General features: G+C 65.4%; 1 protein-coding gene across 8 annotated transcripts in view; it reads left to right on the top strand.

The window, feature by feature from the left end:
• PIEZO1 (piezo type mechanosensitive ion channel component 1 (Er blood group)) overlaps positions 1-24,526 on the top strand; it is a 53,070-nt gene that overhangs the window by 5,413 nt on the left and 23,131 nt on the right. For 6 of the 8 annotated variants that reach the window (XM_072946792.1, XM_072946793.1, XM_072946794.1 and 3 more), the window contains exons 1-3: positions 2,224-2,380; positions 19,058-19,153; positions 24,107-24,229. In XM_072946792.1, coding sequence (XP_072802893.1) covers positions 2,239-2,380; positions 19,058-19,153; positions 24,107-24,229 — 361 coding nt within the window. In that variant the 5' untranslated portion in view covers positions 2,224-2,238. Of the gene's footprint in view, positions 1-2,223; positions 2,381-17,426; positions 17,547-19,057; positions 19,154-24,106; positions 24,230-24,526 lie in introns of those variants that run through there. The other 2 variants (XM_072946798.1, XM_072946795.1) reach the window with 2 other exon arrangements.

Genomic DNA, 24,526 nt, shown 5'->3' with positions numbered 1-24,526 from the left:
AATACTTGTCATGCAGCAGTGAAATGCCAGAGAAGATTAAGATCCTTTTTCACCCCTTTCTCCCCGTTCTCAGGAGAAAGCCTTGGTCAGTGGCCGGGGGCCCAACGCTGCTGTGGTCCCTGCGCGTGGGGTGAGGTGACTCTAGGTCCTGGGGGCCACAGCAGCGCTCCCCCTGCCTGCTCACAGAGGAGCGTGTTTCCAGGGGTGAGCTGGGATCAGGAGCCTCCTGGGCTGGCGGTGAGTCTGGGACCAGGCCTCGGTGGTCCTGAGGGGGTGTGACGGGCAGCCGCCCGGTGACTCCAGGGCACCCTCGGGCCAGCGTGCTTGGCCTCCCCAGTCTCTGCGCCATCGCGGGGCTGTTGCTGAGCGGGCGGGTCGACTTCTCTGGTGTGTTTTAACACCATAATTATAGGGAGTATTTTTGGTTCCCTGTAACGGGGCCAGCTGTTTACCAGGCTCCGACCTGCACTGTTTTTCTCTGTAAGTAAATATAGCCGGGCCTCTGCTTCTGCCCCAGGACAAAGAGGGACCGTGGCCACCTCGGCTGCCTCTTGTGGTTTCCTTTCCCAGTGAACGGGCGGCTGAAACGGGCCCAAGCGCCCGCCAGCTCTGCCAGGGGCCCTGCCTCTGTCCTGACAGCAGGTGGGGGCTCGGGACTCTGCGTGCATCCGGGTCTGTGACCTGAGCACGTGGTGGGGAGCTGTCCCAGCCCCAGAGCTGAGGCTGGGGGAGGCCCATCCCTCCCTGGCTATCCTTGCCTCCCCTGCCCCTTAGTGGCCGTCCCCCTCTGGGGGAACACAGAAGAACAGAATCGCTACGTGTACAGATGGCTTGGGCCTGTGGGAGCAGCCAAAGGTGGTGACTGTGGTCAGGCCAGAGGGGCCTCCTGGGCAGGGGCCCCAGGGAGGGGCCCAGAACCTCCAGCCTCCCCCCCTCCCCCCCTCAATTACTTGATTTTTGTTTATGGTTAAAACACCATTTAAAACAACGCATCGTCCTAACAGCACTAAAGGGAGCTTTTTAAAAGGAAATGCAGCCGCCGCCGCAGCGGCTTCCCCCTCCTCTCCCCTCGCGGACGGCCGGGATGGTAGTGACCACAGGACGCGGCCTCCCAGAGCTCCGAGCAGGCTTGGTGCTGTGTGTCTCTGCCTCCTCCCCCGGGGTGGGGGCGGGTGCTGATTCACCCGAGAGCAGGCCGCCCACGCTGCCCAGGCCCCCGGGTGAGCGCCTCCCAGCAGGCTCGCCTCGTGTCTGGGTGTGGTTGACAAGCTGCCTCTCTGAGTACGAGGTCGCAGGGCCTCAGCTCCCCAGCCCCCTGGAGCACAAGGCCTCGGTCCCCGCGTGCCCGTGTGGGCGGCGGCCCTGACCGCCTCCTCCAGCGGATGGGTCACGTGGGCACACCTGCGTTGCTTTCCCGACTCAGTGTCCACTCGTCATCCCACCTCCTCTGCAGCCTCCATCCATGTCCACGGGCAGACTCGGGACCGCCTTGCCCTCCTGGCCCAGGCTTCTGGCCCTGGGTCTAGGTGTGTCCATGACTGAGTGGCTTTCCAGGGACACCCAAGAGCTGCCCACTTCCCACCACGCACAGTCTGCTGCCTCTGCCTGGCCCGGGGCCCCTGGTTTTCTAGTCTCCCCTGACTTTCCTGTTTTCTGCACGTTTAGTCCTAAGAGGTGAGCAGGTGTGGCGCCGTTTCGTGGATGAGCGCACAGGGGCTTAGGGTGGCGTTACGGGGACAGTGCCCATCGGCGGCAGATCTGCTGGCCCCTGGAGCCAGGGTTCTTGCCCTTGACACTCCTGCCACCCGGGAGCACCGGCCCCATGCTTTCCACGCATCAGCGTTCAGGGGACCTGCAGTTCTTCCTCCGGCTGTGCCTCTTGCCCCCCACACCTCCAGCTTCTTTCTGGTCTCCCAACACCCCGAGCTTGCCCTCGCCCCGGAACCTGCTGGCCGCCCCCTGCCACCACCTGCTGTTGCTGCCCCCTCCTCCCTCCGGCACACTCGGTCATTCTGCCACCTTCTGTCAGTCACTCGCTTGGCAGATGTGCAGAGAACCTGCCTGAGCCAGGCCCTGCCTTAGGGTTCGGGGTCCCGACTGGACCCCCAGAGGAGGACGGTCCTTAGTCCACACTGAGATGTCAGGAGCAAGCAGTGAAGGGCCCAGACCTTAAGTCTCCTGCCTGGTGGGTTGAGAGTTGAGCACCGCCACGTACCAGCTCCCCAAACGAGATGGAGAATGCTTCTGTGCCTGCTGGTCACCCCCACAGCTCTGACTTCTGTCCCCAGGTCGGTTCTGCCAGCACCTGGGGGTCCCTGTTTGAGGAACTGCCAGGCCGTGTGCATCTGTGTTGGCTGCCTTCGCTCCGCACCGAGGTCCTGTGAGTCGCATGTGACCGTGTGTGGCAGTGCTTCCTCAGTTTTGGTGTCGCATCTGCTGACCTGTTCTCCCGTCCTTGCTGGCAAGTGCGTGCCCGGCGGCTGGGTGCCTGCTGCCCCCGGGCGCACACTGGGATTTCATTCACTTCCTGGCGTGGGGTTGCACGCGTTCACCTCGAGGAACTGCTGTCTGTCCTTCTGGCTGTCATTCCTGCTCCTGCGTGGGGAGGTTCCAGGCGCCACACCCTCGCCGGCCGCACGTGGCGTGCCTCTGACTTTGGCTGGTTCGTGGGTGTGAAGTGGTGTCTCCTGAGGCTTCAGTCTGCGTCACCCTGATGCTGGATGGTGTTGATCGCCCGGGGTGTCTCTTCTGTGTCTGTGTCTGAGAGTCTCTCACACAGCCAGGAAGGTCGGGTTGCCCCTTCCTTGTGGACGCCGGCTTTGAACCTCTTTGTCAGCCTTTTGTCCTGTGGGCGCTTTCCCTGCCTGTGGCTTACGGAGCCTGGCCGTCTTTTTGGCGTCCTTTTAAGAGCAGGTGTTTTTAATTTGAAGTCCCGTGAATTGGGATACGCTCTCTTAGTGAGTTAGCTTCCTGCGGGGACGCCCTCCCCGCGCCTGCCTCGCCCTGGGTGCCTGGCCCTTGGGGCCTCCCGCTGTGTTTCCTGACGGGTGGGCCGCTCCTCTTGGGCTGGGCTGGGCTCTCCTGCCTCTGCCTGCTACCCACCCCCTCCCCTGCTGCCTGCCCATCCCTCCGCCTGCTCTCGGGCCTCTAGGCCCCCGTCCTGCCATCTGCAGGCTCTTGTCCTGGGTCGCTGCAGCTGGGGCTGTCACTCTGCCCTCAGTGTGGCCTCCCTGGGCCTCCTGTCGGATGAAGCAGGCTCCTTTCAGCCTCCGGGCCCCCCTCCCTCTTGTTCTCGGGGGCGCAGCGACCATCTATGTGCATGGCCTGTTTTCCCTCCAACTGTTCCCTTCAGATGAACTCCGAGGACAGCACAGTCCGGGCTGTCAGGTGCACGCCGGCCCGGGCATGGTGCCCTGTGTGCCCCGCTGGGGGTCTTCCCACAGAGGAGCCGTCTGGTCCTTGGGCCCTGCCCCTCCGGGACGTCAGCACTGCATTGCCTCCTTCCTATTCTGTCCTCCGGGACCTGGCTCAGCTTGGCAGACTCAAGCCTGTTCCCCTGGCCTGTGCAGCCAGGCTCCCAGCCTGTCCCCCGCCCGGTCCTGAGCGAGCGCGCTCCACCCTGCACTGTCCCACTGTCGGAGTGGCGCCTCTTTGTCCCTCGGCGCTGTTGCCCATCGGCGTCGTTGTGGCCTCGTCGGGGCCAGGGCTGGCCATCGCCGCGAGCTGCAGGTGGGAAGTGGACAGAGGCAGAGTCTGGAACCAGCTGGCTGGGACTGCTCGGGGCCCCACCGGCTCTCAGCCCTGCCCGCTGACCACTCTTGTCCTGCCGCTGGGCTGCATCCCACACCTTACCGGGGTGCAGACCTCTCCAGCCGGGGGAGATGGCCCGCTGGGCCCTAACCTCCAGAAGTCAGGAGCGGTGGAGGGACGGGCAGGGGGTGTGCGTGGCCCAGGGACAGTGGCCTCAGTCCCCATGTGGGCCCAGGAATGGTGCCTGAGGGGCCCCTTGGCGGGCAGCTTTGCTCCGGAGCGGGCTGTGCAATTTGTGCGCTCTGTGACCTCGGCAGGGACCTCTCCAGCCTCTGTTCCCTCTTCCTGGCAAACGGGCAGATGACGTGACCTCGTGAGAACGAGATTAGCACAGGAGCAAAGGGCTCAGCAGGGTCCTAGACACAGGGCAGGCGGTGGGCTCTGGGTCCTGCGTCCCTGTGTCCCTTGCAGAGGAAGCCAGGGGACGCCGGGCCCAGAACCACTGGGCCCTCTTCCTCCCTCTTCCTGCCCTGTTGGGCCGTCCACCACTGCCTAGCCAGACTCTGGCCCTCCGAATCTGGGGGCCTCCAAGTGGCCTCCTGTCCCTGGGGTTGCAGGTGGAGACACTCCAGCTGGGGGGCGCTGACCTCCCCTCCCAGAGCAAGGCCAGGCCTGTGCTGAAAGGGCAGGTCCCAGGCCACACGGGGAGAGCCTGTCTGCACTCCGTGGGGTGTCCCGCCTCCCGCCTGCCCCTCCACACGTCCACCGCTTTCCCTAGAGCGAGGCCCCGCAGCCCCTCCTCAGCCCCTCCCCATCACCTCCCGGGCCCCCAGGACCGGGTGGGCAAACCACATCTCCCGCAGTTCCCTGGGAGGGCCCTGCTGCCCTGCTCTGTCTGCCCCTCCTCCTTGCGGCTGCGGGGGACCAAGGGCTGGAAGCCAGGAGTTACTTGCAGGGGCCAGGGGCCCACGCGGAATTGAGCCCCAGCTGGGAGGAGACCGCTGACCCTCAGGGGCCGGAGGGCGTGTGAGGCAGTCGGAGGACTGATTAGGGTCTCCAGAGGAGGCTCCGGGAAGTCTGGGGGCTGGACAGGCTGTATCACGTTCCAGACCCGAGACACACTTCCAGGAGCCAGTTGGTGTCTTCGGGGTGGCGGCCTGGAGCGGGATGCTGAGGACCTGTGGGATGAGGTGGCCCCTGGGGAGGGCTGTGCTGTCAAGGGGCAGGGTGGGGACAGGTGTGCCTCTGCGGGGTGACCCACGGACATGGACGGGAGCTGCAGGGGTGGCCCCTCAGAGGGGAAGGAGGCCGCTTGTCTTGTGCCTCTCTGCCAGCCAGACTCAGGCTCTCTCCTCACAAGCCTGGCCGTCTGCGGGCGGGACCTCGTGGTGTGAGCATGGCTGCCAGCGGACTCGGCTCCCAGCGCCTGTCCGCTGGTTACTTGTAACTTGAGGCTGGCTTCCTCGCTGCACTGTGTTCTTGGTGGTAGCTCTTGCTGGCGGCTTTCCTAGACTCTGGGCCCATCACAGTTTCTTCACTGGCCCCTGTGCAGAGGGTCCAGGATTCCTGTCCCTCCTTCCAGTTCTGACCGCAAGTGTGTGACCTCAGCCCGTGGAGACACGAGGGGCTGGACCCCAAGGCAGTGGGACTGTCACCACTGGCGGGGTGGTCGTGCAGTGGCTTTGCTTGGAGTCCAGCCTTCTGCCAGGGTGGCCGCAGGACGTCGGGGTGTTGTGGACGGGTGTTTGGGTAGTGTCACCCCTGTGTCACCCCTGCAGATCCTGTCCTGTGCCCGGGTGGGCAGTGAGGGCCGCTGGGGTTGCTCTGGGACCTCCGTCCTGAACACTGTCAGCGGGCGGCTCCGAGGCCCTGCTGTGCTGGGACTCAGGCTCCGGCTTGCCCGGCAGCCGCTTTGAGGCCACGCGGGCCCCCCTCCTCGGCCGGAGCGGCAGGCGGCCTTGAACAGAGTGGTGGGATGGAAGCGCCCCAGGCCGAGCTTCAGCCTCTAGCCTGTCCTGTCAGACGAGTCTCCAAGCCTGGCTCTGCTGCTGGGCGCCCTGCGGGGAGCGACTCGGCCTCTCTGGGCCTGGAGCCTGCACCGCCCCAGCCGTCGCCCTTCCTTCGTGGGGCCTCTCTGTGCCCCAGTAACTCCATCTCTAGTGAGCAAGATTAGCGCCTGCCCTGCCTGACCTCATGGCCCTTGGGGCGACCTGCCAGGTGAGGGGGGCGGTAGTACCTTGTGAGTGCTAGGCGGGCCAGGGCCGCCTCGCCCACGCCCCCGGGCACATCGTCAGGACGCGGGTGCCACCCAGCGCTTTCATCCAGGAGCCCCTGGCTGGAGCCTCCGGGCATGGGGGTGGCCTCACTTGCGGGGAATCCCAGCAGCTTGGTGACGGCTGCCGTGAGGCAGGGGTGGCGGGGTGAGGACACGGGGCTTCAGGCTTGCTCAGGCGGGCGCAGTGGGACCTGCTGGGTCTGGCTGAGTCACGGCTGCTGGTGTCCCCGTGGGCCAGCAGCAGACGCACCGTGCGGCCAACTCCCTGGGCCGCTGGTGGGAGGGCGGTCCCCAGCCCAGGCGGGAAGCGGCTGGCCGGGCAGGTGTGCGTGGAGCCCTGTCCTGGGTGGCGGGCGCCCCTCCGGGCTCTCCCAGCGTGGCAGGCAGGACACGTCTCTGGTGCTCCCCCGCCCCGAGTCCCGCCCCAGGCTCCGGAGGCAGCGGCGCAGGGTCTCAGCTCCCAGGAGATTAAACAGGTTCCACGCCCACAGCTGGGAAGGATAGGAACTGGAGTCCGCGGGCAGCGTGACCTGTGGGGGCACAGGGGACGGGCTGTCCTGGGGCTGCTTGTGCCTGAGGGTCCTGCTCAGGCTCCCGCAGAAGTCCATCCAGCCCAAGGGTGTGAGGGTGGGATTGTGTGTGTGGCCTGCAGGGCAGGTGGGAGGGACCCCAGCCTGCGCACATGTCTGCACAGGGGCGGGGGCACCCCTGGCCTCAGGAACCCTGGAGGTGGAGGGACACCCTGGGGCACCAAGTGGCCCACGTCTCCGGCTCACCTGCCCTCGACTGCAGCAGCTGGACGGGGCATGGGAACCACACAGCCTGTCCACGTGTAGTGGGGACCCAGAGGGACAGGGCGGGGGCCGGCCCAGTGCCGCTTTCGGCCTCTTCCCCCAGGTTGACCCAAGCCTGCAGGTTCCTGGAGGCTCAGCCCTGACTCTTAGAAGCAGGAGAGCCTGCAAGGGTGTCTGTGGTCAGGGCACAGTGATGGGAAGTCCCGGGGCCCCCGGCTTGAGGCAGGTGGCCGGCATCTCCCAGGGCAGCCTTCGGCCTCGGGTGGGCCCAGGCCGGGCCTCTGGGGGCCGTCAGCAAGCTCCCGACCACAGCCTCTGAGGCAGCTGGGGTTGGCGTCCCCACCTCGAGGCGAGGGAACTGAGGCTCAGGTAGCTCACACGGCCACAGAAGTAGGGCCAGGCCTCCGTCCAAGGCTGCTCTGGCACAAGAGCCGCCAGGCCCAGGGGCACATCCTCACCGCTGGGGGTGTCTCTGGCGCTCGGTGACCTGCCACCACGGGTGGCAGCCCGGAGGTGACAGCTGCCCCTATGCTGATGGGCCGAGGCCTCTGGGGGCAGGAAGGGCTGGCTGAGACTGGGGGAGGTGGATGCGAGCTGGCCCACTCCTCGCTGCCAGGAAGGGTCCATCGATCCTGGCCTCCCTGGGGAGGAGGGAGCTGCTAGGATGGAGGCATGGCCCTGGGGGTGGAGCTGGCTCCTGCCTTGCGGGGGCCTGTCTCTCGTGGTCCCTGGGGACCCCCGCCGCTATCTGCTGCTTACTTTGCTGTTAGGAATTAGATTAGTTTTCCATAAAAACAGGATGTGGTGGGTGAGAGGCAGCGCTCAATCTTTTTTGTCACTCTTCTTTTTCCAGGAACTGAATGTATGGCTTCAGCCAGGGCGGCCCTGTCCCTGCCCGCCGCCTCCCCAGGGTGCGGGGACCGTGCTCTCTGCTCTTAAGTGGCTGCTCCTCCTCTGGTCTGGGGAGCTAACTCCATCATCCCGAGCCAGTGGGGACACTTCTGCCGGGTGGTCTGAGAGCCGGGCGGGTGTGGGAGGAGGGGACACTGCGCAGGCTGCTCTGGACAACTGCAGTGCTGGACTGACCCTGGTGATGGCCTGCGCCTCGGCCCCTCCCGCGTGGTGGCCCAGAACCTTGGGGGTTTGAACCTGGGTCTGGAGGGTCCGCTGAATGGAGGAGGGTGTGAGCTGCGGGGCTAGTCTTGGGGAGCCCTGGGCACATCCGGGAAGGCTGGGTTGGGGTGTTAGGGAGTGTGGGTTTGTCCCGTGGGTGATGGGGCCACAGAGAAGGGAGTGTGGAGCTGAGCTCCGGGCCTCCTGGCTCCCCTCCCTCTCTGCTCCTGAGACTCCGGCCTGAGGCTGCTGCTGCTTGCCTGCGGGGATCGGGGGCTGGGGGGTCTGCCCCACAGGTAAAGGCCTGGCTCTGCCACTAGCTGGCTGAGTGGCCTCGGCTTGTGACCTGCGGGGACCTCCGTGGGCACTGTCCCTGCTCTGGGAGCAGACAGTGCTGGGGCCTCCTCCCGCCGTGGGCTTGTCCTGCGAGCGCAGGGCCGGTGCCGTGGCTGAGAGCTGACGGCGCTGCATTGGTGGGGTGAGTTGGGAGGTTCCAGCAAAGCCGGTTACTCCCTCCAGGGGCTTCGTGTCTCAGGAAGCTTCAAAGTGGATTTAAAAGGGGAACAAGCTCCCAGATCCGCTCAAGCCTGTGTTGGACAAGCTGGCGGGGGCGTGGGGGCCTCTGGGTTCTGGGCTCCTGGAGTTGGGTGTGGCCGGGGTGGGCCCCCGGGAGCCCAGGCCGGGGGCACCTGGCTGGCAGGCACGGGCCGGGCCCAGGAAGGCCAGTGCCCGTCAAGGCCACTTTTGTTATTTCCGGACCCAACAGAGCACGGCCACAGGCCCTGATGCCCCCCTGGAAGTGACCCCACGTGGAATTCCAGGGCACACGAGTAGCTCTCTGCTGGAAGGATATTCCACAGTTCACGCGTGCTGCCTTCCGGGGAGGGGAGGGGGCGGGGGGCTAGTGGAGGACCCCCTGGGCCTGGTGGGCGCCGCTCCACCTGGTGAGACGTGCGCTGCCCGAGAGCCGGGTGGGAGCTGACCCCGTTCCCGGGAGGAGTGAGACCTGCTGGTTTCCTATTTCTGAGTCTCTCAGCATCCGAAAAACTCCTGAAAAGGGAGGAAAGAAAGTGAACGTTCCACCAGCCGGTCAGGAGCCTTTCCTGCTGAGGGGAGACTGCAGCCTGCTCCCCGCCCTTTGGAGCCAGGGTTCAAGGCTGGGGAGACCACTGGCGTCCTCCCCGCGGGGGTGGCTGCTCAGAGCCCCGTGGGCTGCATCCCGTTCCAGGGGCTGGTGTCCTGGGGGTGGGGCTGAGCTACCCGCCCAGGCTGGTCATTAGGAGCCGACAGTGTTGATTTTTCCCTTGGTCTCTGTGAGCTGGTTGAACTTCCCAAGCCCACGGGGGGCCCCCGACACCCTGTCCATCCCAGCCCTGTGGTCCCCTGGACCTCAGAGACGGCCAGGTCAGCCTGCTGTTCTCAGTGCGGTAACTTGAAAGCCTGTGCAGTGGCCAGCGTCCTCTAGAGAAGCAGAGCCAGTTGCACGTAGACGGGAAGGTGTGGTGTTTCAAGTAAGATGCAGATACACGTACACACGAGGAGGAGAGAGAAGGAAGGAGCTGGCTCACACAATTGTGGGTCAAGTCTGAAGTTTGCGGGGAGCCCGGCAGGCTGGAAATTCAGGCAAGACGCGATGTTGCAACCCTGACTCCAAATTCCAAAGGACGCTGAAGAATTCCTTCCTCCTTAGGGGCCTGAGGCTCTGCCACCAGGCTTTGCTCTGATTGGCCACACGTTAGGGAGGGTGTCTGCTGTCCCCAGTGCGCCGATCTGTGTCTCGGTGCCCTCACCCTCACAGCAGCTGGAGACTCAGAATTAACTGCCACACCCGGCCTGAAGGCCCGTTACAGAGGCGCCCAGCCCGCCTGCCACTCGAAGAAAACAAGGCTGGGTGTGACGTCTCCGGTCACACCTCCACACTGTCAGGCAGTCCCCTCACCTCTGCACCCTCGTCCAGAATGAAGATACCTGCCAGGTTCCGTCCTCTCCCCAGCTCTGCCGGGCACTCACTCAGTCGCATGTTTTTGGGGCGCTGTCTGGGAACAGTACTGTGTCATGGGACCAGGGCCTGTGGATGTCCCCTCTCTCCAAAGGGGAACCGAGGCGCAGAGCAGGCTGAGCAGGACCTGACACGGTCTCCTGCCACCACGCAGAGGTGGCGGCAGCCTCCCTAGCACCGGGCGGGGTGCCCTGCCCCCCCAGCTCCTGCAGCCCTGGCGGGGGCGGGGCCCTGAAGGGCTCATGGCCTCTCCCTCTCATGGGCAGGCTGCCTCCCTCCAGCCAGTGACCCCGTCCCCGCCTGCCAGCCCAGGGTGGCCAGGCGGCATTCCTCTCCAGGTGCCAGGAAGGGCCCTGGAGAGGGGGCGGGCTGCGACCAGGCTCTGGGCCATTGCACAAGCCAGACCAGACAGGCCAAGGGACTTGGGGTGCTGTGGGCTGGCTGAGTCACTGGGAGGGGGTCTGACTCAGCACCCCAACCTCATGTCCTGGGCCCAGAGCTGGGGCACAGACTCAGGCACGGGTCTGCCGGGGCAGACGCCCGCATTTGACGAGGTGGCCGTCGCCCAAGGGGTGGCTCCCAGAAGGCACCGAGCTGCCCAGGAGCTGTTCGGACCCGGCTGCTCTGGGCCTGCCTTGAAGTGGACGCTGCCTCCACTTGGGGGAGAAACAGGGTGTGGGGAAGGCAGGTCACTGTCCTTCCGGGGGCCCCCGGGTCACGCTGTTGGGCCGGATGCCATGCTTCAGGCCAGGTGTGGCAGGGGGTCCCACGAGCAGTCATCTCGCTGCTGCTTATAGATTGGGAAACCTACGCACCTGTTTCCTTCCAGGCCCCCAGGTAGCCGCCCGTCTGCAGTCACGCCTGCCCGGGTGTGCCATCCCACAGGGCCTGCCCCTGCAGGCCTGCGGAGCCTGGCTTCTGCAGGCGATGCCGATGGCTTGGCCTGGAGCCCCACTGGGAGGGCCACGGCTCTGCAGGGTGGGTTAGCTGTGTCTTGTCACAATTAAGAACTCTCAGGGGGAGGTGGGCTGCCGGCCGGAGGGCTCTGGGAGGGTCCAGTCTGTGCAGGGGGCCTGGGCCCTGTGTCACAGTGAGTCTTACCCCGGCCCCGGCCCGCTGTCGCCGCAGGACCTTTGCACTGGATGTTGCCTGTGGGACCTCAGGGGGCGGCCAGGTCAGGACCGTGCGAGCGGCGCCCGCCCTGCCAGCCCCCCGCCTCCTGTTTTGTGTCCAGACTCTCCCTGTGATCCTTTTAGTGCTTCCCACATAATCCTCAGACCGTGGGGACTGAGGGCAGACCGGGCTCCCTGCTCCTCCTGGCATCCGGGGCTTATGACCACGCCTGACACGCACCTGGCCGGCCCTTGTGTGTGTGATGTGGGGCCTGTGGCAGGTGTGGACCCTCGCTGTGTCCTCTGCAGTAGAGCCACGGGGCCTGAGTGGCTCCAGGTGGGGCCGTGTTGAGGGTGAGGAGGCCCTCGTGTGGTGGTCAGCCTGGGGGGTTCTGAGTGAGGGAGGCTCTCAGCCTGAGAGCCAGGGGGCAGTGTAGGGACAAGGCCTGTGTCCTGGCTCACAAGGGTCCCTGTGCAGCACAGCCTCGTCACCCCATCATTCCCAGGGCAGGGATGGGTCACTTCTCGGAACCCCCACACTGTGGGATGGGGGCCGCCTCTGGAGCCCAGTCAGGTCAACGAGCCTGGAATTCGGGGCAGGAGTGGGAGTGGCCCCAGGTCACAAGCGTCCTTGTTTACCCAGAGCTTAGCCCCATTCACTCTGGAAGAGGCTTCTGGAGTGCGCTGTCCACCCAGGGTCAGGCTCCCTGCACTGCTCCGCATGACGGGGGTCAGGGTGTCACAGCCCCTTCAGGGTTAAGTGGCCTCTGCTTTCTGAGCCACACCTGCCCCTCACGCTCGAGAGAACCCCCACGGGCAGAAGCCCCTCACATGTCTGACATGGGTCCTCACGGTAACCCAGGCCGGGGGGACAGGGCTGGAGCTGCGGTGTCCACTTTCTGGATGAGAGACAGAGGGCCACTCTGGCCAGCCTCGGGCCTCCCCTGCCTCCCGCTGCCCCCTTCACAGAGGACCCCCTGTACTTGGATGGCCAGCAGGGCCCCTCCTGCCTGAGACAGCTGTGCCTGCAGTGGCTGTGTCCCCAGCAAGGATGTCGGTGCCAGCTCCCCGGCTGCACTGGGAACGTGGGAATGGTAACTTGTCGTCCCCCCCGCCCACTACTGTCCTGTCACCACATCCCCAGACAGGCCATCTGTGGACACTCTGGTTGTTGAGGGCTGTCTGTCTGTCCCCTGGGTGTGAGGTGCTCCTCGGGGTGGAGTTGGTGAGCTAGGGGGCAGGGTCCAGGGAAGAGCAGGTGGGACCCAGCTGAGTGGGGCTGGTGTGCGGAGGAACTGGTCAGGGCTGTCTCCAACGGGGCAGTGAGGCTGTTGGGAGGCCCTGAGATGCACATGGGCACCCCAGCTGGGCCCACCGTGCCTCAGGTTCCCCATGTGAAAAATGGCACAGAGCCCGGGGTCAGGCCGTGGCAGTGCCCACCAGGGTGCAGGGAGGCCCTGTGTGTCCTGGTGCCAGTCACGCACAGTGGGGCCTGCCCCTTGTGGTCTAGGGGTGCCGCTCAGCTGGGAGCCCCTTTCCGTGAGGCTGGAGGGTGTCCCGCCCGTCCCTGGGCAGTGTTGGTGGCAGGGATCCAGGAGGAGGGCCTGCACAGGACTGACCTCTGTGAAGAGGCGTCCATGTGGCAGGAGGGCTCCCTGTGCTGGGCACTGGCCTTGGGGACACAGGCTGTCACCTGGCCCTCCAAGCAACCCTGGCTGTGGCCTGTGTCTCAGCCAGGCCCTGAGCTCTAGGTGACCTGCGGAGGGGTCCCCTTGTCAGACCACATCCCAGACAGGGTAGGTGGGGGCGTGTCCGTAACTACCCCTCACCTGCCAGCCCCCTCACCTGCCAGCCGGGACCAACCCTGCAGGTTTGAGGGAGGTCTCCTCCTGCTGGGGGGTGGGGGTGTCTCTGTGCAGGTCCCTCCCTGTGGAATGTGGGCCTGCCCCTGGCCTGGAATCCAGCCCTCTCCACTGAGGAGGGCGTGGTGGGGGCGGGAGCCCTGATCCTTGAGGGGTGGGGAGACAGAGGCCACAACGAACAGTCCAGCTGCAAACAAAGGGCTGTGGGGTGGGGAGAGGTGCTCTTTTCTAGGGGAGCCCCAGGCCTGGCTCTGGGGGAGGGGCTGGCTGACAGCCTGGGAAGGGGGTTCCAGCAACGCTGAGGGTCTTCGGTGAAGGCTGTGCACTGGGGGAGGGGTCTGAGCAGCCTGGAGGGGAGAAGTGCAGAAGCACCCCGGCACCCCTCTGTCTGCCTGCAGTGGGGGACCAAGAGATCAGCGCCTGACCCCTGGGAGCAGCTGTCTGAGCATCCCCACCCTGACCCCGGACCCCTGGCCGGGGCTCCCCTCGTCTGGGCTCCCCCGGCCCGGGCTCCCCCCGCATGGGCAGTGCTGGTTGAGAGCTTGGGCTGAGGTGTTCGAGCCCCCTGTGCTTCATCTGCTGGTCACCTTGGGGAGCCGTCTCCCCCATCTGAAACGGGCCCAGGGGTGCCAGCCTGGGCTCATGTGGGACTTTCCCGGGCAATGCTGGCGCACCTTGGGAGATGCTGGGCTGTGGTTCAGTCCCTTTTCCTGGTGTCCTGTTCATGGCAGCCGCCAGGCCCCCTTGGCCCTGGGCAGTCACCGTAGCCTCACGGAGCTAGCACTGCAGGGAGGGGCCCCGCCCTATGTAGGTCAGGTGAGTTGTCAAGCCAGGTTTCCTGGACACCATGCCGATTAAACCTGGACACCGTGCTAATTAGGCTCTCTGCCAGCACCGTGGTGCCCTGGGCTTCTTGGCCAGGGTCCAAGTAGGTAACACGGTGTCCCTTGGCCCCTCCTACCCGTGGGGCTCCGCGCTCCATCCCGTGTCTCCCAGGAGCCTACGTCCTTGTCTCTGGCCTCCGTTCTCCCACGACCTCAGTCTCTCTCCTGCAGAAGGAAGGGGTGCCTTTGAAGGTCGCTGAGGATTAGAGCGCTTTCGGACTGCGGTGCCCTCTCCATGCCACGTAGTCTGTGCTGGCCCAGGAGGGCCGGGGACCAGCTGTTCCTTCCTGCGCCCTCACCCTCCTCTGCCCTTAGTGCTGGGCAGGAGCAGGCCCACCACGACCCCCTGCGGGCTGTCCAGTGTCTGTCCAGTGAGGGGACCCCCTCCCCAGAGCGGGTGCCTGGGGCAGTGGTGCTGCGGCTGGGACAGGGTCTGGGGCAAGGTCTGGGGCATGTGCCACACGCAGGTGAGGGCAGGTGGCAGTGATCGAGCGGAGGCCGGCTGGTGGGCCTGGTGCCTGAGGCTGTGGGGGGTTCTGGGCGGGCTGCGGCCCCTCAGCTCCCGCCCACCTTCTACGGGCTCAGGGCCCCAGGGTGCCAGGCCGCACTGCCCTGCTGGCCCCAACCGCAGCTCTTGTCCCCAGAGGGTGGGGGCCGTGCAGGGTGGACCAGCTCCCCCTGTGCCCTCGGCCGGCCTCCCCAGCCTTCCTCTTCCAGAAAGCGTGTCTCATCTAACCCTGATCACCTCTGGGTCTGGGTCCGGTCTCTGTACCCTGCCTCGGGGGGCATGGCAGGTGTGGCCCCCTGGGACGGATGGACAGCGGGGGACGGTGAGTGCCGCTGGGCTGCCCCGCTGCCACGACTGTCTCGCCTCTTCCTCCTCTGCGCACCCCACCCGCGCGCTGGCAGCAGCAAACAGGGAAGTGTTTATAGGTTTCTCCTCCAAGCCAAATAAGGCAGAGCGAACAAGCTGGCCGGAGATGCAGCCACTGGGGTCGGGCGGTCAGAGCTCAGATGGGACCCCTGCCCTGGCAGCCGCCCTGGCCTGGCAGCTTTCCCCTGGGGACCCTGAGCCTCTTGCCCCTGGCCTGCCCAGAGGAGCTTCACGCAGCTGGTGGTAGGGCAGGCCTGGGGTGCCCGCCGGGTCAGAGACCCTGGGTCTGGTTCCGAGCTGCCATGTGTCCTGGGGACCCAGATGACTCACATCCTTCCCAGCCTCCGGCCCTTCTGTAAAGGGGAAGCCTGGGCCCGGCAACCCGACGCCGTCTGTGCACCCCGCAGCTTACCTCGCGGTCGGTTCACTTGTTAACAGCCCTGTGATGCGTGAGAACCTTCTCCTTGTGAGAAAGGAGACCTCACAGCAGTGGCCGGGGGCCCTCCTGCCCTGACTCTGCTTGGTGTACGTCTGTCGGGCCTTTTTAGCGTCCACACGCACTGTGTCTGTTCTCGCTTGAGTTTTGTACCAGAGGAATTGTCACGTGGCAGGTGGCGTCTGCGCTGCATGTCCTGCAGGTTGGTTCGCGGTACTGGGCACCGTCTCCACGGCAACAGCTCCCTCGGGGGAGAAACAGAGGCGCAGGGAGGCCCCATCTCCCCGAGACTGAGGCTGTGGCAAGTTTCCTGGCCCCCGGTCCCTGGCACGGACTAGGCCACAGCACCGCCCCCTCCCAGAAGCACTTCCTGACTGCTCAGCCCATGGCCCTTCTCCCCCTTCTCCCTGTGACCCAGCAGCCGGCCAGGCCCACGGGACTCACCCGAGCAGGGGCACAGAGGGGAGAGGAGGAAGTGGCTGTGGGAGCTACAGCAGCCCCTGGGCTCTGGGCTCTCACCCTCCCACCCTTGACCCCGCCTTCTGCCCCCTGGGCCGCCCAGACCCACACCATTTCTGGGGTACCAGCCCCGGTCTCTGGGACTCGGCTGCCTCACCTGCAGAGTAGCGGCCACAGCAGCACCCCTGCATCGCAGGTGCCCAGGGTAGCAACAGCCGTGCTGTGGAGTGTCCACCCCTGTCCATGGTCTTGGGCGTCTGACACCCCCAACCCTGCAGGCCCTGCCCGCATGCCAGGGCGGGACGTCCAGCCAGGCCTGCAGGAGCCCTTTGCTGCGCAGCACGCTAGCTTTCCCTCTGCCCTCACCCCCATCCTATTGTTTCTGGCTCAGGAAAAGGCATGTTTCCCCCATGAGGTCACCAGCCACGGCAGCTCTGATGGGGGAGGTGGGGGTGCCTGTCAGAGCAGGCCCTGTCCCCCTTCTTTGGTCCCCACTTCCTGCCCAGCTGAGTTTCTTCCTTCTGTGCTGGAGCCTGGGGCTGACCCACCCTCCTCTGGCCTTCTCTGAGTCTCAGTCGGCCTTCAAGGCCAGAACAATGCCGCCTCCAGGCAGCCTGCTCTGATACCCTGGGCCTCCTTGGCTTGCAGTCACAGGCCACATTCATGGCACTGAGACCAGCAGCCCCGAGGCCTGTTCCAAAAGCCCTGCTGTGGGGCCAGGAGTCTGGACCTAAGTCCAGGCTGTCCCACCATGAAACCCCTTGAAAACTTGTTTTCTCCCCTGAATAATGGGGATCCCAGAAGTCACCCCGGCCTCCCCATCAAGGCCAGTCTGCCTCTGCTCCTGGTGCCCCTGTGGGCCCAGCAACTCTTCCTCTGCTGGCTGGCCTCTTGCTCCATCCCCAGGCCCTAATGCCAGGGGATGGGCAGGGCAGGCTGGAGATGCACCCCAGTTGCTCTGTCACCCCACCCCCAAGACTGCCCTGCGGGGACTAGAGGCCAGTGGCCCCGCTTTCAGGCTCACATCCCCTGGGCTGCTGTCCGGGCCCTGCCCGCCTGACCACTGCCAGCTTCCTGGCAGCACTGCCTGCAGGGTGGAGTCAGGGAGACCCTCTCACAGCCTGGCTCCGGTGGGCGGGCGGCCACCCTGTGGCCTCAGTTTCCTCATCCAAGTGGGCGGAGGTGCTCGTGTCCCAGGTCAGACCACACTTTCTCTAACTCTCTTCTGTGTCACTGGAGCTGAGCTAGGGCCTCGCACCGGGCTGTCAGCTGTGTGTCTGATGGACAGATGACGGGGGAGGGGGTGGGCCTGTGGTGCCCGGCGACCCTCCCAGAGTGGGGGCAGTGCCTGGCACTGGGGCTGCGAGCCGTGCAGTCCATTCCAAAGTGCCTCCCACGCCCTCTGCCCCTGCCCCTGACTGTGCATCTCTGATTTCCTGCTTCTGGCAGCTGAGCCTCGAGATTCCTTCCCTCCTGCTTGGCCCAGCCCCCCACACCTCCTGGCTCCCCTGGCCAGGCTCGGGCCAGCCCTGCCCCTCTGGTTCTGGTTTCTGAGGCCCTTCGCTGATTTCAGGGGCTGTTGGCCTTTTTGTTTTGGTAAAATTCATGTAAGAAAATTCACCGTCTTAACCACGTTTAAGTGTCCGGTTCAGTGGCATTAAGCACACCCTCAGTATCGTGCAGCCATCCCCTCCGTGTGCGTCTGGAACTCCTCCTGAACGGAAGCCCTCGTCCCTTAAGCACTGGCCCTGCGTGCCTGTCCGGGGCAGGGTCTGCTTACAGAGCCAGGTGGGAGCCAGCAGACACGGTGGGGCCTCGGCTGTCCCTTCTCCTCTGAAGCTGCACGTCTGCCTCCGGGAGGCCCCCCCCTTCTGAACACCATCCCTGGTGCACGTCTGATTGTTCAGTGTTTGGTGTCCCTGGCAGATCAGGACAAGAGTACCACGGGGCAGAGTCCTGCAGGATCGGTGCAGGAGAAAGTTACTTGGGTGGGTGTCCTGGCTGGAGGAGTTCTCACCAGGCTGGTCCCCCTCCCTGGGGACGAGGCTGGGGCTGGCGCTGCGGGGAGGGAAGCAGGGCCCGGTGGGCTGAGAGGTGCAGCTCTGGGTAGCAGAAGGCAACTTCGGAAGCCTTTGCTGTAAGTGCACTTCCCTGCTGCCTCTTGGGCCATATCAGATGGACTTTTTTGTTGTTTCTGTGGAAATGTTTAATTACTGAAAGCTTTAGATTTCTAGTTGAGCCGATCTCTATGGTCAATGTACGTCCTAGCTTTAGGGGTGCTCAGGGAGCAGGAGGCCTGGCGATGTCCAGAAGGGCAGGCAGCCGGACCAGAGCTCAGGGTGCTTCCGAGTCTGTCTCGGGGCCCCAGTGCCGGCCAGTGGTTCCCTCATTGCTGGGTTGCTGGTGGGGGGCATGGGACAGGCCCTGCCACCTGCCCGGGGAGGGGTGGTCTGTATGACCAAGGACATGGCCGGGTTCAGGGCAGCTTGCTGTGGCCCTGGCCGTCTAGACGGCTGCTAAGCAGAGATCTGGCCCTTGCCGGGCTCATGGTCCACGGATGGGGTCTGAGGGGCAGAGCGGAGGTGGGATAGCCGCCCCTCTGCTCGGTCACGACGATCCAGCTGGGAGGTGGGCCGTTCAGGAGGCGCTGGGTCCGTGGTGCGCACCAGCGCCTGCGGCCGTCTGCTCTGTCCTGGCCCGGGCAGGCAGGGCCCGGTCCCCTGGGCCCTCTGCTGGAGCGGAGCGGGCAGGGCCCACACACCGCCACCCTCCTCAGGCCCCCAGGAGAGGCTGAGTGGTCCAGCTCCCCAGTGATGAGACTTGCCCCGGCACCCCCTGACCACCTCAGTTCCCGGGGGGTGGGCGAGGTCCCGTCCCCTCTGCCCTTCCTCAGGATAGTGTCTGCAGTGTGAGACTTGGGGACACGTTGTTGAGCCTTTAAGAGGGAAGGTGGGAGCTAGGCATGGGCGTGACTCCAGGTCTCCGTGCCACGCGGTCCCCCATGGGACGTTCTGGGGGCCCCGCTGTGGCCCGAGTGAGTGCAGTGCTGGGCGGGGCTGCTGGGAAGGGCGCACCTGAGCGTCCGGGAGGCAGAAGAGGGAGGAGGCTCGGAGAGCTGGGCCCCGAAGTCAGCTGTGCTGCGGTGACTGAAGACGTAAAGTCTTACGAAGGAGAAAAGAGCGAGTCAGAACAGTCCACTCTCGGGGTCGGCCCCCAGAGGGGTGAGCCCCGCGGGCGGGTCCCCAGACATGGGCAGACACTAGAGCCCACTTGTCAGACGCGGGTGACAGTGAGGCTGCCCCGAGTGGCAGGTGGCACGTCCCGTGCTGAGTGAGGTCGCTCCCCCGTGCAGGGCGGCGGGCAGCCTCGCGGGGGTCATGAGCACAGCACCTCTGGCAGAGGTATTCGGGGGGTGGTATTCAGGGGGCGCCCGGGGGTGGGCTGCCCCTGCCGTGCGGCCGTGGTGGCTGTGCTGACTGTGGCTCCCGTCTCCCCGCAGCCTGCCTGTTCCGCTTCAACGTGCTCTCACTGGTCTACCTGCTGGTCCTGCTGCTGCTGCCCTGGTTCCCGGGCCCCTCCCGACACAGCATCCGAGGTAAGGAAGGTGGACAGGGCCCCGGCCCGGGGCCGGGGGACTCGGGGTCTGGGTACTCTTCGTCCAGGTTCCCAGGGGAGGGAGCGTTGGGTGCTCCGGCTGACACGTCGGTGGGATGGGCTTTCTTTGTGGTTGAAGAGCCGCAGGTGAAGGATGAGTGGTCCTGAGATCCATTTTCCGCGATGGACCCTTGGCTGGTTTCAGAATCTTTTCTGAGCATATGTCATGGGGCCATGCTGAAGGATGTCCCTGGGGTCCCCATGGGGAGGCTCAGGCCCCGGCGCTGTGGGCTGGGCCGTCTTCCTGCCGGCTCCCTTCCCCGTCCCCCACCCCAACCCCAGCCCTGTGCCCCACCGTGTGGGCCGCCCTGCCCTGCCGTGGGCTCAGGTCCCATGTGAGTTCGCCCAGTGCTTTGCAGGGCCTCACCTTCTCTCCAGCCATCTGGGTAGCTGGGCCCACGGCAGTGTCCACCAGACAGACGGGGTGGGAACCCCATTAGGGTGGCTGTGCCCCCAGGGGGTCTGGACGGGGGGGGGGGCCCAGCACAGGCTCGTTGGAGGGGAGTCAGGAGCAGAGAGGCTTTGCCTGTCCTCAGGGTCCCCGCATAGGCGGCCCCTGCAGAGCGCAGGCAGGTCCCTGTGATGGGAGATGCAGGCAGCTGGCACAGGGGCACAGTGGAAGGGGCCCTCCACTCAGGGCTCCCGCCAGCCGCTCTCAGGGGTCTTTGGGTGTTTCAGTGTCTTGTTTTATTTTATTTTTTATTTTATGTTACTTTACTATTTTCTTGGGGGGGGGTAATTAAGTTTACTTAACTTTTTCTAGAGGAGGTCCTGGGGATTGAACCCAGGACCTCGTGCTACCTAAGCACGCATGCATTCCACCACTGAGCTCTGTCCTCCCCCTTCTCAGTGTCTGTTTTTATCCCAGCTTTCAGTGAGGTCCGGTACCTGGGGACTCGTCCCTGAAGGCAGCTCTGGCCTCCATGGGTCGGGGGGAAGGCTGTCGGGTTGCGGAGGCTGAAGGGAGGCGCCCAGGAAGCAGGGTATGGGCAGCAGGACCCCCGTGCCCAGCAGGGGCAGTGGGACAGCAGCCCAGCAGGCCGAGGGTTTGGCCAAGGCCCGCGCATGCTGCCCCTGGGACGTACCGGCACGGCAGACTGGCTGCTCTGCGGCCTCGGGAGTGTCTGCGTGTCCTGTCGCTGCCGGGACAGTCCCTACAGTGAGTGGCCACAATGACACCCTCACCCTCTCAGTCGGGAGGTCGGAGTCCAGCTGGGCCTCACGGGCGGAAGCCCAGGTGTCACAGTCCGGTCCCTCCTGGAGGCTCCAGGGGAGAGTCGTTGAGAGTCGTTTCCTCGTCTTTTCCGGCTTCTGGGCTTGTGGCCCCTTCCTCCATCGCCCAGGGCGGCTGTGGCCAGTCAGGTGTCACCCCGTCACTCTGACTCTGCCCTCCTGGCCCCCCCCACTGTTGGGACCCTGGGGTGACACTGGGCCTGCCTGGGGATCCAGGCTCCGCGCCCTGTTCTAAGTCAGCTGGTTGGCGGCCTGGAGCCCCCTTTGCTGTGTGAGGAAATGTCCCCAGGCCCCAGGGTTGACGTCTCTGGGGGTGGGGGTGTCATTCTGCCTCCCACAGGGTTGGCCTGTGACATGTGGCGGTAACCCCCACCAGCCCCTTCCTCGCTAGGGGCCCTGGTGCATGGCCCTGACCTTGGAGTGCAGGTAGGGGTCAGGGGGCAGAGGGAGGGGAGGGGCCGCAGCGCAGGCGCAGAGCTGGGAGCCACCGGGGCCCCGGGCCAGACCCCCCCAGCCAGCTGCCGCAGCTGTCCCCTGACGCCCAGCTCAGGCCAGCGGGGGGTGGCTGCTGGGCACAGCCTGTCGCCCAGGCCTCGGAGCCGGTTCCCAGGCCCTCGGCAAGAGCTGCTTGTCCCGTCGATATTTCACGCTCTGCAGCACCGGGGGCACTTCCCTCTAACTGGCAGCGGGAGGACAGGCCCCTGGCCAGGGCCCGAGTCCAGAGCGGGGCAGGGTTAGGGAGCAGCGGAGGTGGCGCCGGGAGTGGCTTGCCGGCCTGACCTCCCCCGTCCATCGTCCATCTGTCCAGCCTCAGAGGCCCTTCAGGAACTGGGAGGCTGCCGGTTTTTCCGGGTGGGAGAGAGGAACATGTGAGGCCTGCCTGCTGGTCCCTGCGCACTTGGCCGCCCATCTATCTTGCGCAGCAGCTGGGCCGTGGCACCGGCCCCTGGTGGAAGGTCTGAGGCTGCCCAGGGCCCCCGGGCACTGACTCCTGGCCCCGTCCCCGTATGGGCTTCCGCCTGACCCCAGCTCCCTGTGCAGGCGGAGTGGGGTCCAGAGGTGTCCACCTCATCGTGTCCTCGGGAAAGCTCCTGCTCCATTGCTTAGCGGGCAAGGGGGCGGCGGGCCAGGGCCACATGCCCTGTGCAGGGCTGGGCAGCGGCACAGCAGAAGCTGCAGGCAGACCCTCAGTCCTCTCCCGGTGGCCTTATTAACTTAGGGACTCAAGCATGGACATGGTGGGGGTCACCTGCCCATGGGGGCGGGGCCTTGTCCTTCCACGGTGTGCCCCGTGCCGTGCGGGCTTCTCCTGTCCTGGTGAGGGACCAGGTCCAAGGACAGGCAGGCAGCCCCTTCCCACAGCTGCAGTGGGTGGTCCAGCGCCCCCGCCGCAGAGGCCCTGCACCACCACCAGTGACACCCACTCCTTCCACCACTGGGGCCGAACCTTGGCGCCCACAGAGGTGGGCTCTAGTGGTCACTTGCCACCCGCTTTATCCCTCCCAGACAATTCAGGGGCCCCATGGCAGCCTGAACCCCCCTCCCCTCTCTCAAGTCAGAGCTGCCCTCTGGCCTCACCCGTCCCTGCAGCCAGCCATCTGTCCCTCCATCCACTGTGTGAATTCACAGGGTAGGACTGCCTCACAGGGTCTGAGGCTGAGCTCAGTGAGGCAGGAGAGTGTCTGGCTTGCCTAGCGGTGTGACTGCATGCCAGGCAAGGCTTGCCTTTGATGGGTCAGTCCAGGCCCCGCTTGCTGGGCGTCAGCCTGGCAGGAGAGGCAGGAAACTGACCTGTGAGGTCCAGATGCCAGCACCCCTTAAAGAGGCACTGGGAGCTCAGGCTCGGGGACCTATTAGAGACGGACACTGGAGGCACTGGTGGGCAGATGGGGTCCCACGGCCACCCCCGGAGAAGAGGGTGAGGTCAGGACGCCAGCCTCAGCCTCCGTTTGTCCCTCACCCCACCTCTGGTCAGTGCGGCCTTGCCCCGGGCACAGGGTCTCGTCTCTGGTGCCTCTCGGACCCCTCTCTGCCTCTCCCCGCTCTGGGTGATTCAGCCCCAGATGGGCAGAGCCACGGCTGCATGGCCAGGGCTCTGTCCCTTTGGCTCTGTGCTGGCTCGTGGTCCAGGCCCCCTTGTGGTCATTCTGAGAAGTGGACTGGGGAGGGGGAACCGTGGGAAAGGAGTTACATCTGACACCTCTGCCAGACAGACAGATGTCCGCGAGGCGCTGGACGGGGAGGCGGTCAGTCAGGAGCCAGGTGAGGGTGTCCTTCTCCTGACCTGTGGGTCCTCGCATGGACGAGGCGCCCATCACGGCAGGAGTGTCACCTGCCAGGCCAGCCCCAGGGGTGGGCCACTTCTGAGTCTGTTCATTCAGCAAATACCGGCTGCCTTCAGACACGGTGAGCGCAGCGGACGTAGGCCCTGGTTTGCAGCCTCTGGGCGGGAGGAAGAGAGCTGGCTTGTTGGTGACCCCATCTGTCCCCGAGCTCCGGGACATCAAGGGAGGGACTGACCGGGCTGGCCTGCAGGTTCTCAGCAGTAAATCATCCAGCAGCGGGTCTGGGGACGTGGGAGGGAGCCGTGGGAGGGAGCTGCCCGCAGCCAGACCCTGGACCCAGGATTTGGGGCTCAGTCAGTGTGTGGGAATCCGACAGTGAATGGAGGTTTCTGGTCCCAGCCACGTACGGGCTGTGAGCTGCCGCCTGCCCACAGAGCAGCAGTGACCCGGGTCCCTGGGTCCTCTCTGAGCACAGGCACCGTTGCCCCACTTTCCCTGAAGCCCACACCCCTGCCCGATGGGCTGAGTCCCGCAGCCTGGGGAGCAGGGTCCAGGCCCAGTTACGGCCACCACGTCCCTCCAGGCATGAGGTGCAGAGAGGGTGCTTGTGTGGGCTGCCCTGCCAGTACTGCCGCTCCTGGGCTCCAGACAGCTTCTCCCTGCACGAGGGGGGCCTGACAGGTGGTGGGGCTTGAGGATGGACGGAATGTGGCCTGTGAGGTGCTTGGATGCACCTGGCACAGGGTGCTGGGCCGACATTTCTGCAGGGACTCATTCCATGGATGCGTTGGAAGCCGTTAGCCTCCCAATACCCCACCAGGAGACGGAGGCTTACCCCTTGAAGAGTCAGGAACCCCCACACACCCACTGATTGCGGTGCGTGGTTCCAGCCCACGCTGAGGGTGAGGCAGTGCCTTCTACCAGGGCTGAGCAGCAGCATGTGCTTGCTGGGTACATGAACAGATCTGGAGGTGGCCCCCTAGCCTGGGGAGCCCTTTCCTTCCTGTGCTGGCTCTGCCCCGCTGCCAGCCTCCACCCCAGGCAGGGGCAAGATCCCAGTGCAGGCAAGCACTGATTCTCTGCTGTGTGACGGTAGTCAGGTCACTTTACCTCTCTGTGCACATTTTCCAGTCTGTGAATTGTGGTGGAGATAGCACCAGCCCGTGGGGCTGCTGTGCATGGTCAGTGGATGGTGTCGGGGGGTGCACTGCATGAGCTCACTGCTGACAGCCCCCCAGGACCTGGCGCTGTGCTGGGTGCGTGTCTTGGGCTGGTGGACACAGCCTGGCCCAGGACTGTTGGCGGGTCTGCCCCCTCCCCATCTGCCTTCAGGTCCAGCTGCGTGCCGGCCTCACTCCTGCCTTCTCTGCCTGCAGGTCACACCGGCCGCCTCCTCCAAGCCCTGCTGGGCTTCAGCCTCCTCTTCCTGGCAGCCCACCTCACCTTCCAGATATGCCTGCACACCGTGCCACGCCTGGACCAGCTTCTGGGGCCTAGCTGTGAGTCACCAAGGGGCCAGGGTCGGGGTGCTGGGGGGCAGCAGGCCTGGGGGAGAGCTGTGGCCTTCCTGAGCAAATGGAGGTCAGGGCAGGGGGTTCTCCCGTTCTCTGGGGGAGGTCACCTCAGCTTCATGGGCTGCCCTGCCTCACCCAGGGGTTCCCCAGCGTGAACCACTGTGATTTCTGTCCCACTGAGGTGGCCTGTGGCCCAGCAATGGGTGGCCGTGGGCCTGGGCTGAGCACCGGCACAAAGCTAATCCCGGAGCCCAGAGGCCAGTTCACAGGGCAGCCCCGGTC

The sequence above is a fragment of the Vicugna pacos genome, chromosome 21 (genome assembly GCF_048564905.1).
Source record: "Vicugna pacos chromosome 21, VicPac4, whole genome shotgun sequence".
Taxonomy (NCBI): Eukaryota; Metazoa; Chordata; class Mammalia; order Artiodactyla; family Camelidae; genus Vicugna; species Vicugna pacos.
This window is presented reverse-complemented; position numbering and strand designations above follow the sequence as displayed.